The 15,290-nt window shown below is 41.6% G+C and overlaps 1 protein-coding gene across 1 annotated transcript in view; it reads left to right on the forward strand.

The window, feature by feature from the left end:
• The window catches only part of AMPdeam (AMP deaminase), a 317,845-nt gene that overhangs the window by 95,720 nt on the left and 206,835 nt on the right, over nucleotides 1-15,290 (forward strand). The window contains exon 5 of the mRNA XM_080277977.1: nucleotides 12,547-12,573. Within this exon, the coding sequence (XP_080134103.1) occupies nucleotides 12,547-12,573 (27 nt within the window). The remainder of the gene's footprint in view (nucleotides 1-12,546; nucleotides 12,574-15,290) is intronic.

Below are 15,290 nucleotides of genomic sequence, written 5' to 3' on the forward strand. Positions count from 1 at the left end.
TGGAGGTAAGAAGAAGATCCGAGGCAGGATGAGGCACCTAGTGTGCATCTCCTGCATCGCCCACCACACCACCCAACACACCACCTTCCTCTCCACTTTTGTCACCAGCACTTTCGACACTTTCACTACCTACTGCACTCACTTCGTTCATAAACCCTTCAAAGTCTATTTCTGACACCTCAGACATTGAATCAGCCTCTTGATCCTCCTCAGGATAAGGATCTTCTGATGTTGAAGGGAGTGATTCCTCACTTTGTTCAAGCCAAAGGAAACGGGTGATGAGTGTTTGCTTCCGTCTGTTTACTTCCTGGTTGTGCTTGTCAGTGTAGTAGCGGAAGGTTCTGTCCAGTGAAGACATCACCTCCTCCACTCGCAACTGAGAGCGTTCGATGTCCTTGAAATCTTCATTGAATTTATGAATGGCGCTCTCCATCACTGGTGTTGCTGCCTTTTCTGCTGCTATCTCCTGCTCAAGATGGGCGGAGCTTAGGCAACCATTATCGTTTCTTGGGGGGGCTATGTCGCATACTCGGGGTAACCTCAGGTTTGGACCACCGTTCGCTGCCTGTCTCACTTTCAAGGATTTCAAATCGCGTACTAGTAAAAAATACACTAAGATTTAAGAAAAAAAAAAATCAGTCCTCGCGTACAAGGGGGATTGTGTACTTGGAACTCGTGTACTGTGGGGATGTACTGTATATGTATGTGTACATATATATATATATATATATATATATATATATATATATACACATATATAGTTTGCTTGCCTACTGCGCGAGCTCAGAGTGCTTGAATCGCATTGTGCACGTGACCAAAAATAATAACCAAATACCTTGAATGCACGAGTTTACCTCATAAAACACGAGTTAGAGGCAAGGAGTGGCTCAAAAATGCCATTGTCAGTGAGTGCTCCAACCCCCCTCCACACAACGTTCCAATAATGACTTAGAGGCTCGTGGGGAAAGTGCTCAAGAGGAGTCTATAGTAAGATCTCGCCAATAACAACTTCGACAATAACATTTTCAGCAATAACAGTAAGTTGGAATAGATACCCAGTTTCTATAGTAATTACAGTTATTTCGTGAATACCAGATTGTTATACTGCCAATACGTCCATAACAAGATGAGGAATGAAACAAACAAGCAAGAAGAGATGAAGGAAATTGCCGAAGATGTGAGCAGTAGCAAGGAGGAGAGGGAGGATCCTTCCCTCACCACCTCCCCTGACTCGCCCACCGTCATCCCCTCCTCCTCCACTGCCCCACCTGACTCACCAGCCGCCTCCCCCTCCACCTTCACAGCCCCACCTGACTCATCTGCTTCACCTGGCATACCTGCAACCCCCACCATAATGACTTGCTGCATTCTGGAAGAAATGTAACATTTGACAGGCCGTAAGTTTCTTTGTCAGAGCCTGGAATAATACAACATTGGCAACCATTAAACAAGTGTGGTGCTGCCGGGGTGGTGGCAGGGGCACTCTAAGTGTGTTGCCGCGCCTCAGAACCCCTGTTATTTAAGTCCATCAGGCCTGTTGTCTACTGGTGTTAAGGTCTATCTATCTATCTATTGCCAGACGCCTCAATCCCGTTTGAGGTGGCCACAAACAAATCGCCTCCAAGTCGCCCTGTCCCCCGCCATTTCACTGCCCTGCTCCCAACTCACACCCCCCTCTCTCATATACCTCTCCACCCCATCCCTCCATCTCATCCTCGGCCTCCCCCTCCCTCTTCCCCCCTCCACCTCACTCACATACACTCTCTTCGTCAGTCTTTCGCCCTCCATCCTCTCCACATGGCCAAACCACCTCAGTGTGTTCCTCATAACGCTTCCTATCACATCCACATCCACACCACAACGCTCCTTTATATCCTCATTCGTCAGCCTGTCTTAAGGTGACTGCCCATATTTTTGTTATTGTAGCTATATCTGTTGTACAATGTCTGAAAAATTTGACCTTTATTATGTCTCTAAGGGCCAAAAAAGGTCCAGGTATGAGGGGGTACCACCCATATGTAATTTTTCCCATAAGATTATGTATTCTCAGTGCGCAAATTCACAGCGCGCAAGGTCGTGGACCGCCCAATCTCTCACACACCATGTGGCAAACTGTATATATATATATATATATATATATATATAGAGTTAGCGAAAGAACAGAGGAATTAGTTGGAGAAGAACAGGGAGGCTTTAGGAAGGGAAGAGGTTGTGTAGATCAGATATTCATTCTTAGATCTTTAGTGGAAAAGTTTCTAGAGAAGGGAAAGAAGTTGCATGCGGCTTTCATGGATTTGGAGTAAGCATATGACAGGGTGGATAGAGAAGGATTGTGGAAAGTGTTCAGAATATATGGAGTAGATGGGAAGTTGTTGAATGCTGTGAAGAGTATGTATGATGGTGCTAAGGCTGCAGTGCGTGTGGATGGTGAACTAAGTGAATTTTTCTCTTTGAAAGTTGGGTTGAAACAGGGATGTGTCATGTCTCCATGGTTGTTCAATCTGTACATGGATGGGGTAATAAAAGAGGTACAAGGTAGAGTAGTGGATGTTGGAGTGTCCCTGGTGAGGGAGGATAGTGTTTGGAAACTCCCTGTACTGTTGTTTGCAGATAATACTGTGTTGTTGAGTGAAGACGAAGGGGAGCTGCAAGGCTTGGTGGATGAGTTTGGGAGAGTGTGAAAGAAACGGAATCTAAAGGTGAATGTAGAGAAGAGTAAAGTGATGGTCTTTGAGAGAGGTGAAGTCAGTGAATGTACAGCGAGGTTGGATGGTGAGGAATTGGAAAATGTGAGTATGTTTAAGTACTTGGGTAGTGTGATGAGTAAGGATGGAGGTTTGGAGGGTGAAGTGCTTGAAAGGGTACAGCAGGGAAGAAAGGTTGCTGGTTCCTTGAAAGCAGTGATAAGAAACAGGGAAGTGAGCATGGAAGTGAAAAAGTTACTACATGACAGTATTGTGATACCAACGCTAACGTATGGAAGTAAAACTTGGACGTCTTTGGAAGGACACAAGTCAAGAGTGAGAGCAGTGGAAATGAGTTATTTAAGAGGAGCCTGTGGAATCACATGGAGAGACAGGCTGACGAATGAGGATATAAAGGAGCATTGTGGTGTTGATGTGGATGTGATAGGACGTGTTATGAGGAACACACTGAGGTGGTTTGGCCATGTGGAGAGGATGGAGGGTGAAAGACTGACAAAGAGAGTGTATGTGAGTGACTTGGAGGGGGGAAGAGGTAGGGGGAGGCCGAGGATGAGATGGAGGGATGGGATGGAGAGGTATATGAGAGAGGGGGGTGTGAGTTGGGAGCAGGGCAGTGAAATGGCGGTGGACAGGGTGACGTAGAGGCAATTTGTTTGTGGCTACCCCAAACGGGATTGAGGCATCTGGCAATAGATATATATATATATATATATATATATATATATATATATATATATATATATATATATATATACAGTATATACACAGTAAAACCTCGACATAACGGACTTCAATAGACTGCAATTCGTTTTTATCGGAATCGAGGAGCTATCAGACTAAATTCCTATATACTGTATTGGAAAATGTCCGATAAAGCCAGCAGCAGTCCAGACTGCTTGACCACTTCAGCTAAATAAGGTAAATGAAAAATGTTTATCAGTGTAGAGTACAGTATTATTATATACACCTATATTATACCATTTGATTAATGTAGGGAAGTTATAATACAGTACAGTACTGCAATGGTAGTGAAAATGGTTTAGAAACCATTGATGCAATCTAGACTAATGTCTGATATATCGGAAAAAGTCAGGATTAGCAGGGGGTAAAGATGTCTCTTTTGTCAGAATTTTTCTTTTTTCGGAATGGTGTGGGCCCCAGTTAGTCCGTTATATTGAGGTCTTACTGTGTATAGATAGATAGATAGATAGATAGATATTTTTACACCATCGTACATTGACAGAAATGAGAGGGAATATGTGGAAAAAAATGGAAAGCAGAGTGGCTAAAGGAAGGAAGTCAAGTAGTTAGTGTTGTAAAAGCTTTCTATACAGTATGGAACAGAAACCTGAGTCTAGAGGCTGTAAGAGAACTGAATGGAATTGTGTTATTACTCACATAAATGTATGTGACAAATAGCTATGGCAAAAATTTGAAAAATCAGAGAGAGCATTTAAAATGATACCATTTGATAAGAAATATGATATAGAACACAGAACTTTGTGAAAGATGTATGTACTGTATATGAAGCATGGACAGAAAGGCTCATGACTAGTGTTTGGTATCTACTACTTGGTAGTAGATGAAGTTGCTATCCAACAGTTGCACATGAAGTCCATTATTTAGAATTACCATACCTAGCTTTGTTGGTGAAGTTGAGCCAGGATTCCAAAAGCTTGATTGATGTGTAAATGACTGTGTGGCACATATTACTGGGCTTGCTCTTGATAGTTCTCCCAGCCTCATTTCATTGGGCCTGCTCTTCATAGTTCTCCCTGACTCATTTCCCTGGGCTTTCTGTTGATAGTTTTCCCAGGCTTATTTAACTGGCCTGACTCTTGATAGTTCTTCCAGGCTCATTTCACTGGGCCTACACTTGATAGTTCTTCCTGACCCATTTCGCTGGACCTTCTCATGATAGTTCTCCCAGGCCCATTTCACTGGGCATACTGTTGATAGTTCTCCTTGGTCTGTTCCCTGGGCTAGCACTTGATAGTTCTCCCAGGCTCATTTCACTGTGCTTGCTCTTGATAATTCTTCCAGACCCATTTCTCTGGACCTGGTCATAATAGTTCTCCCACTTTTATTTTTTCTCTCAATTTCTGGGTCCCACCTCACCCCCAACTATTTGTGGAAGTAAGGATTGGGGTTATGTTGCTGTTTTAGTAGAGTACCTATGTTTATCAACCTTAAAAAAAGTTGGCTAGGCATTTCTTATCATGATCTTGCCCATTTTTGTTCATGGGCATATTGACAGAAATGCTTTTTTGATACTGTGCTCAAAGCATTGTCAGTGTCTTTTGCTTGTAGTTTTATTCTTAATCCATTAATTATAATAGTTTCTGTAAGCCAAATGTAACTGTATGGAGTTACCTGAAATAAAATACGTAGTTCTGAGGTCTTGGCTAAAATGTTATCCTAGGTTGATCAAAGCTGCAGGGCCATGATGAGTTTCTCCACACTTTAATCATGTAACTTAGGTGGAATGAAGTACAGTCAGAGGGTTAATGGATATTGATTCATGTTGAAACCATCAAAAATATATTGAGCTAGGTTTGTAGTGTTGGGTTGTCAAATATTTGAGTAAAAATCCTCTTTTTGCCATTGTTAAGAATGAGTGACCGTATGATTTAGTGTTGTGTAGAGCTATGATTTAGTGTTGTGTAGAGCAGAGGTACTGAATTACAGTCAACCCTCAGTATAAAAAGCTAATTTGGGTTAATTGTCATATCACATCTAAAAATTCCCCAGTCCAGTGTTTGGTAGTTACCTTGATTTACCAACCCAGATGATGGTAGATCTTTGCGACCATCTTCCAGACACTTGTTGAACCACTGCCTAATTCTTCTCTTTTTTTCATTCTGTCTTTATGTTTGTCCTCTTATCATCTAATGTCTTTCTTTTCTGTCTGTCACTTTTTACTACAGTACTGTTTTTTCCGCTTCATATGTTCCCTACGTGTCAACAAGTGGGTTGGCAGAGGGTTAGTGCCCTTTCCCATAAAACAACTTGCTCAGAGACAAATGATCACCCCATACGGTAGTGTGGCATCTGGCCGTAGATAGATAGATAGGTGGCTGTACACTTGAGCGACGTTCAAATGGTTTCCTGTTACCCAGGAGAACATTTACAATGCTGGGTGGTAACCATATAATCAGATAATGGGGTGAAGTGGAGCCTATTGTGGTGCCCCTGTTAACTGGGTGGAGAGATATAAATCCAGCATCCATCCAGGAACCTCCACTCTTTTCTCCAAGTCTCGCTGTGGTGAGGCACTGTAAGCTACAAGGGAATATTGCTGCCCTGCACTGGATGACCCTGCTGAGGCAATTGATTGTCTTCAGTTGATAGGTCTGCTCAACTAGACAGATTGAGGTTGATCAGCAACAACAACAACCAGTCTTGCGTCATTGTATGTCTGCCCTTGTTCATTAGTCACATTAGGGTACCATTTTGTGTAAATACAGTTCTTATAAATCACTGAAATTTTAGATGTGATAAATTACACTACAGTGAGATAAAGAAATTAACATGGTAACTGGTAGATAGGTGGTGGAAGCATTTACACAATGCTGGGAGTGCTACACTGATACCGTTGGTTTGTTGGTCAATCTGCTGCATCTAATGAGCAGTAGGTTTGCCCAAGATGCGCTTTCCCATAATACTGACAGACAGTGACACCAGGAAGTTGATCAGTTTCTGTATATTACCAAAACACCTGTAGATCCACTTGCACCATAGGACATGGGGCTCAAACAACCCTAAATAATGCATATCCAGCCACAGCACCGATATATATCATGCAGCATGAGGCGTGTGACTGCTCTGAGCCTCACTGGTTTGGGGTGATGGTGTGGAGTGAGATGTGGTTGATGATGTGGTTTTGGTGATGATCTAGGTGATAGGTCTGGGTGATGGTGTAGGGTTATAGTGTGAATTATGGTAGTCTGGGTGATGGTGTAGGGTTACAGTGTGAATTATGGTAGTCTGGGTGATGGTGTGGTCTGGGTGATGATGTGGTGGTCTGGGTGATGTGTGATGAGGTTGTGGGTTATGGTGGTCTGGGTGATGGTGTGATCTACCTGCACACTTCAGGTTGGTTACAATGTATTGTGTTTTTAAATGTGTTTTATCGTTGTTTGGCACATTTAATGCCAGTTTAATGTGGTGACTCTGGGTAGGGTATCAAGTATAAGCCATTTTTTCCAAAGGTTCTGTGATTTCCATAGCATGATATTCCATATTGCCAGTCTTGTTGTCAACCAGTTGGCCTTGTTATATCCAAGCCTACTGTATATGTTTGACCATATTCATTACATGAAAAGAGTGGTCAGTTGGCTTAAAGAGTTCGTTCGACCCAGAATTTGGAAAATGATAGTTATTACAAGTAGAATTTACTGTATGTGAGGAGGAACAGTTGTTTGGTTTGAGTGGCCATACCCCCTTCTTTCCAGTTACATAATTGCCATTTTTTCCTTGTTGCCAGTAGGTTTTATTCAGCTTTGAAACTGTTAGTGAAGGAGTCTGTGAAGGTTATATCTAACCTCTCCAGTTCAAAAAATCGCTCTCAAGATCAATAAAATTGTCAGGGTGTTGTTTTTGTTGACTGCCCCCAGTCTGCCTGGCTGAGCAGACCCATCAACTGCAGGCAAGCAGGTGCCTTTGCTGGGCCATCCCATGCAGTTAACTAATGCTTCCCCTGTGGCAGTCAGTGCCTTACCACAACAAGGCATGAAGAAGAGTGCAGAGGTTTGATTCCCACATGGGTGACACATTTCTGTCTACCCACCCATCTAACGAGTACCGTATGAGGTTCAGCATGACCGCATTATTTAGTTATATGGATACCACTCAGTATTGTAAAAGGATCTCCTGGGTTACAGGAAACATTTAGGCCAGTCACTCAGTGCAGAGCCACCTGAAGTGGAAAGAAGAGTAATAAAATGTGAGAGGAAAGATGGGAGAAACAGAATAGAGAAGAGAAGACACAGAAAAGAATGATAAAGATGAAGGAAAAAGTAGGCTGCGCAGCGTCAAGTGGTGGTTGGAAAAATAAGCTAACGAATATGTCATAGGATTATAGGGATTAGTATTAAAATAACAATTATCTTCCAGATGTCAGGGATTTGGTTGTGAATCCAGGAGGAATGGAAAATTTTAGTGAGAGCATCTCACTAAATGGAACCTTGATATTTTAGGTGACTGTGGTTTGGTGTGTTCCTACTTTTTTTTTTTTTTTCTTTCTTATTTTGTTTGTTTGTTTGTTTTAGTGGACTTTTGAGGTGAATGGAATTTTTGTGCTGTACTTTCTTTGATATCTTCAATTTTTTATAAATATTCTTGTTTGGTTGGTGGTGTTTTTATCGTTTATAGATTAACATTTTTGTACTATTGTTAGGTAGTAAACATGTTCCCTTTTGCTGAAATGATGCCTTCGGGGTTCACTATAATGTCATGACATGGTGGGAGGGAGATGTTGAAACTTGCTGTTGTTTGTTTCATAAAGGTGTCCACACCAAACATCTTGTTTTCTAGCCTGGATCAGCTCACTGATAGGGTTGTTTTGAGTCTTTTTCAAGTTTTCTTTTTCAGTTAGGCCAATGGTGATGATTTGTTTGATGAGCCATTTGAATGGGAGAGTGGTTATAGTAATGAAAGGGTATACAGTACAATATATGCTTAAATGTTGATAGATGTGGAAGACCAAGAAGACAATAATTTGGTATTGAATATGAGAAAGTGAGGTACCAGAGATAAAGGAGCAAGTGAGCTGGCAAAGAAAAGTAGTGGATGGATTTGCAGAGATGCACGCAATAATCATTGCACCAATGATAATATACATGCAGGGCATATGGCAGATCAAATTATTGTCATCGTTTGTGCAGCACTGTGTGTAAGGTTGCATAAGTGAGGAGGTATGATGTCATCAGATGATGATGATGTGTTTTCACCCTCCATAGCATAATGAGTGAAACTTGACAGTGCAGGGTGGTGGTGGCAGTATTAGTGGAGGGCTGCTACTATGCGATGTCAGTGCAGGTTTTTCTGGACAAGAGCAGGGCCAGAAAGGAAGTACACAGGGTAATATCTGAGTTTCAGAGACTTTACTGGATAACCTAAATAGTGCCCAAAGAAAGAATGTAGTATTTAAGGTGGTAAATGAGATGAAGAGGGAAGTCAGTGATATCGTAAGTGAGCACTGTAAAGAATGATGAAGGAAAGGTAGTGGTGGATGGTCAAGATATTAAAGGTGCCTGCAGGGAGCATTATAACTGGTTGCTAAATGAGGAGTTTGACTGGAACAGAGAAGGTTTGAAGTCAACAGATGCAGTGTTTAGCCCATGGTCTTTTGTTGATGCTGCTACTGTGAGCAGGGCAATAGGCAGGGTGCAGTTGGGGAAGATTGCAGGTTCATTTGGGCTAACTGCTGAAATGCTGAAGGCCACAGGAAATATAAAAGTGGGTTTAGTTGCTGATTTGATAAATATGATTATATATGAGCATGTTGTCACAGATGACTGGCTGAAGAGTGTGATTGTAAATGTGTATAAGGGTAAGGGTGATGCCTAGGAAAGAGGAAATTATAGAGGTATAAAACTTTTAGATCAGATAATGAAGGTAATGGTGAGAGTTCTAGAAGGTATGATTAGAGAAAGAGTGAATATTGATGAGATGCAATTTGGGTTTATGCCAAGCAGGGGTACCACTGATGCCATATTCATTGTTTGACAGCTGTAGGAAAAATATATAGGAAAGAAAACAAACCTGTACTTTGTTTTTGTTGATTTGGAAAAGACCTTTGACAGTCCCTAGAGAGGTGGTGAAGTGGGCAACGAGAAAGCTTGGGATCAAGGAGTGGCTGGTTAAGGTGGTTATGGCCATGTGTGTGGGTGCTTGCAGATTTGGGTGATGAGTTTTCCATGAATATTGGTGTGCAGCAGGAGTCAGTTTTGAGCCCCTCGTTTCTTATCATGGTACTTGAACCTCTCTCATATGACTTCAGAAATGGTCTCCCATGGGAGATGTTTTATGCTGATGATTTGGTGTTGATTTGAGAGAATGAAAGGGAGGCAGAGGAAAAATTTAAGAAATGGAGAGATGGTATGGGGTACATGGGCTTAAGAGTAAATGCAGATAAATAAAAAATGATGGTATCTCGGGCTATTGGCAGTACTGTCAAAGAAGGAGAGTGGCCATGTGCAATTTGCCAGAAGGGCATGGGAAGTAATTCCATTTCGTGCTACTGTCATTATTATTGTTATTATTATTGGTGGTTGGTGTGGGCGCTCACCATCCACTCACTAGATGTAGTGATGCCTTGGGTGTCGGCCCTTTCCTCTCTTCCTTCCCTGTCTTTCTTTCCTTCATTCTTTCCCCTTCCTTCTGCCTAGGGGTGACTTTACATTCTCTCTTCTGTCTTTCTTTCCTTCATTCTTTCCTCTTCCTTCTGTCTGTGGGTGACTCTACACTGGGTGACAAGCCAGTTGGATTCCTGTACACCAGGAAACCGTTTACTACACTGGGTGGTAACCATATAACCAAATTATGGCACCTGGTGGTTTAGTGAGTAATTATGGTGCTCCAGTTGGATTGAGCTGGTGCAGGTTTAAATCCAAGGGGTGGTTGGGGTTTATTGCTCAAGTAATGCCACTCAGGAATGAGTGAGGCAGGCCACTCTCATCATAAATGTCAGGACCAACTTGCCTAGTCTCAGGCTCCTAAGTTGCTTGTGGGGTGACATAGGATTGGATGATGGATGGATGGATAAAATTTGGACCAGATAAAGAAGGTAATGGAGAGTCCTTGAAGATATGATAAGAGAAAGAGTGAATATTGATGAGATGCACTTTGGGTGTATATCAGGCACAAGGACCACTGATTCATTGTCCAACAGCTTCGGGAAAAATATTTAGGAAAGAAAAGGAAACTGCACTCTGTTTTTGTTGATTTGGAGAAAGCCTTAAAGAGTCCCTTGGGAGGCGGTAAAGTAAGCAATGAGAAAGTTTGGGATCGAGGAGTGGCCGGTTGGGGGTGTTATGGCTTTGTGTGTGGGTGCTTACTCCCAGGTGAGAGTGAATAGTGATTTGAGTTTTGGGTTTTCTGTGAATGTTAGTGTGCATCAGGGGTCAGTCTCTAGCCCCATTTTGTTTGTCATGAACTCTCACATGACTTCAGAGATGGACTCCCATGGGAGATGTTGTATGCTGATGACTCATTGTTCATTGTGGAGAAAAAAAGGAGGTAGAGGAGAGATTTAGAAAGTTGAGAGATGGAATAGGGCACAAGGGTTTGAGAGTAACACAGATAAAGCAAAATTGAAGATATCTAGGGATGGTGGCAGGACTGTCAAAGAAGAGGGAGTATGGCCATGTGCGTTGGCCACAAGGAAGTAACTCCATCTTGTGTGGTGTTTGTGATAAGTGGGTGTGTAAGAGATGCAGTGGTATTAGACGTAGACTGCAAAAAATATCCCATTTTGTGTGCGCTGTGTGTTGGAGAGATCACATAGAGATTGATAGGTGTGAAAGGATTGTTCTTGTTGGAAAGTCCTGAGCTAATGGAGCAGTTTTGTTATTTGAGAGACATGTGCTGGATGTAGGACTGGAGCTATGGCTTGGGTAAGGAGTGGTTGGAGGAAGTTCAAGGGGCTGTTGCCTCTCCTAACATTGAGAGGGCTCTCCCTCTTGGGTAAGGGATCCTTTCGTGCGGCATGTGTTAGGAGTGTAATGCTGTATGTTAGTGACACCTGGGCAGTGCAGGAAGATGTTCATAGGCCCAGACATTCAGAAATGACTGATTAGATAGTTGTGTAATGTGTCCTTCAATGCAAGGCCTGGGGGGGCTAGGATTGTGGTTGAAGAGTTGAGAGGAAGGATGGAACGAATGTATTGGCATGAGATGAGGAGGGGTAGATTGAGATGGTTTGGGGATGTTGAGAGGATGGAAGGAGACCAATGGGTTTGTAAGGCGAGAGCTTTAAATTTCTAGGGGAGGGTTTCAAGAGAGACTAAGAGAGACCTGGGACAGTCATAGAGTGTGACCTGAGAGATAAAGGACTTAATAGGGAGGCTTCCAAAGATTGAGCAGGATACAGAGTCACCATTAGGTCACCCAGGCCAGCACATGCTAGCATGTTGGAGCCTTTATAAAAGATCCCATACTAACAATGGTGGGGGAATTTGAATTATAGCAGTCGTTGGGAACAGCCTGATCTGTGATTTGCACTCCTCCATAAACACAGCCGGAGCTGTATTTACACACCACAGATTAATTTGGCATTTGATGCAATGGTTGTTCCCCACAGGTATTGCAAGAACAACTTAGTTGAAGCACATAGAGTGGATCTGAGAATTTTGTAGACATGAATGATGAGTTAGTGAATGTTTTGCTCACATTTGTGGGCACTCTGGTGATAATTCTCCTTTTGCAATGTTCATGTGTTAGTATCATACCCACCCCATTTATTTGTGGGAGACAAGTTTATGCTAATCCCAGTACTAGGGTACCTATGGACACATCACAAAATAGAGAAGTTTTGAAAACAAATATACAGTAATGGGTAAGTTTGCTGTTCCAGCCATAGGATCATTTTAGTAGATTAAAATGTACGTGCCATCCTGTAAACCAGTATGAAGATAGGAATATGCTAGGTTTAACCTATAAAGGTACACATTTCAGTACAAGGATAAACACTCATGTACCATTTATTTAACCTGTCCATATCACACAATTTATGTTTATATGTTGCTTTCTCTTGTCTTGTCTGATTTGAGGAAAAGACTTGGCAGGCCATGTTGCCCCTCTCCTACCATCACCTCAGACCTTTCACTTCTCTTTCCAGTACCTCCTTGACAACCTCATCTCAGATGTAAGTCGAAGCAGAAACAGCAGACGTCCGCACACCTAACATCCTCATGACAATCCCGTCCCTTGATAGCTTGTCACCCCACTGCCTCTACCCCACCTTTTGCTTGATATTCTTTTATTTCTTCTTTCTTTTATCCAGCTCTGAGCATACTTTCCATCTTCTTATTCTGATGCTTGAAATCCCGTGTACAGTATCTCCCTCATGACAGTACAGTATTTCTTACATTGTTTCTGCTACCAGACATCATAAACAGATGTTTCCCCCTCTTGTGTAAGAGATTGCCCTATCCGTCATATCTGTAATGATATTTATGTACATTTCATTGCATCCAGCACATAGACTTAATTGTGAAATATCTCACTTCTGCGTCAATGCCTCTTTGAATCACATGAAAAATGCTTGACCAGTATTATATCAGTGATATTCTGAATATTTTATAGTTACTCTCATATTGGATTCTATAAAGTTTTAACAGTATATACTGTATTGATTTTTTTTTTTTACAACTTAATTTCACTTTTCAAACTTGCATCATTATACATTGCTCATGAATCTTTCCATGGTATCAAGAGTGATGTACAGTAATTACACAAATGTATTTCTAGCATTATTTCAGTTGTTTTTTCTGTTTATCAGAACGTTTACCATTCTCCCTCATCCTAACCATATTTTGCTGTATGCAAATTTTAAAAATTTTGCTCATATTGTTCCATGTGACTGAAATGTAAAGGGGTGTATCTGGAGCCATACTTTGCACTTTTTATATTTGTATTTTATGATTTAGAAACTTCCATCCCCGTTTCACAAGTACATTTAACTTTGTATAATACTTTCTTGGTTGGTAATTCTTAATCCTATAGCACTAGCAGAAATTATTTTTGATTTAGTCAGGTAAAATTTATTTTGAAAATATTATTCCAGTGCAGTCCAGTACGTGCAAGTAGAAAATGAGAAAATTCAAGTTACTGGTACCTCCTGATCTTAGTGTTCCTGAGCCTTAGTACTAAAGTGAAACCCACCCAGCTTCACACCATTCTGTCTCCATCCTCTTCACCTGTCACCCAGTAATATTCCCTCCTCTTCACCTGTCACCCAGTAATATTCCCTCACCCTCACCCTCACCCTCACCCCTCTCTTTGGCCATCTTCTGCAATCCTAGCCTTGCGTTTCCTAATTATGGTGCGAAATGATGTACTCGTCACCAGTCTTGTTGTGCTGTACCTACTGGAAGCTCAGAGTCATGTCATTAAAGCTCAGAATCACACTCATTTCAAGTCCAGCATCTTTTATAAGCAGTTCACTATGAGAGGTTATGCAAGACATCTCTACTGGAGGGTTGAATGAGTTTAGTCAAATGTTCCTGTTTACATTTCTAGTCATATATACATCTTGTTCCCTACATTTCAAAATCATGAATGACCGGTGCAACACAGTACAGTACTTGGTTTCTGGAGAGTGTGTTATGACAGTTGCCTGACAGGTTTAGTTGAAATGTGCAGCTGAGTTCTTGTGGCTTGGCAGTAAATCTGATGCCTAATGTGGGATTGTCGGACTGCTTGGGAACTAACATGTGTAGAGGCTGTGTGGAGTAGACTTCATTGATGCCAGTTTGCAGTGGCATAACATCAAGTAACTTATATTGTGTAGAGTTTTGGCTAGTTATGCTACATGTACATGGCTACAGGAGTGCAGGGTTTATTTGGAGCTAGTAGATGTAGAATAACAATGTACCACACTGACAAGGTTGTACTGTACCATTCCAAGGCAGATAGTCCACCATGGTAGGTTAGATGCAGCTGTTTCTTCTAACAATAAACTTAAATTTCAGATGCTGTAACTGACCAAGTTATAACTAGAATTGTGCATGGTGTAAGCACTAAGCCTGGCAAAGTAATCAGTAATGAGAGAACTTGTTTACCAGTAAATGAGATACCTTACTGTAATGTGATATATGTGTGACAGCTCATCATGTCTGTCTCTGAGCTTTGTAGATACTACTGTATATGCTGTTGGATCTCTTCGTTTACTGCCGTGACCAACACATTTGCCTGGTTGTTGATGCGTGTAGAGATGATGATTTTCTGCACAGTGAGAACAGTATTCAGGATGATTTTCTGTGTGCTTCAGCTTTTTACTTTCTTGTCTATAATGAATATACAGTGGGGAACTGAATGATTTACAGGTATGTGTTTACAATAAAATACAAGTGATCCTTGCTTTATACAAACTTGCCTTGACATGGTAAACATCATTTACAGTGTTTACGAGTGGCTCACATTACAACAGTTTCTTTGTTAAGGCTGATTAAGCATGCCTTGCATTGCATTGGAATTTATCTGGTTGTTACAGGGCTACTATCTCTCCATCCTCTTAATCCTTAAGGGGACAATTTGTACAGATGCTGAGACTGTTTGGCTTAGATGATTCCTGCAACATGCCAGTAGCTGGATATTCCTCATCTTGTTCATTCCTCAGTCAAATGTGCATAGAAGAACAATGCTTGCAATGGATAAGGTAGAAAATGTCACTGCCAAATGTTATTGTGCATCATCACAAAGTAGAGCTAGGAATACTTGGTAGTTTTCAATATCCATTGCCTGTGCTGTGAATTGTTCATGCACAGTTTGCACCAGTAGTCTCTTGATGAAGTGCACATGTCTTAGAAAGTATCAGTAATCACTGGGTACCGACCTTGGAATCATCCCCGTCAGCAACAG

This window comes from Coenobita brevimanus, chromosome 71 (assembly GCF_032717465.1).
Source record: "Coenobita brevimanus isolate Jiangsu-jjx chromosome 71, ASM3271746v2, whole genome shotgun sequence".
Lineage (NCBI taxonomy): Eukaryota > Metazoa > Arthropoda > Malacostraca > Decapoda > Coenobitidae > Coenobita > Coenobita brevimanus.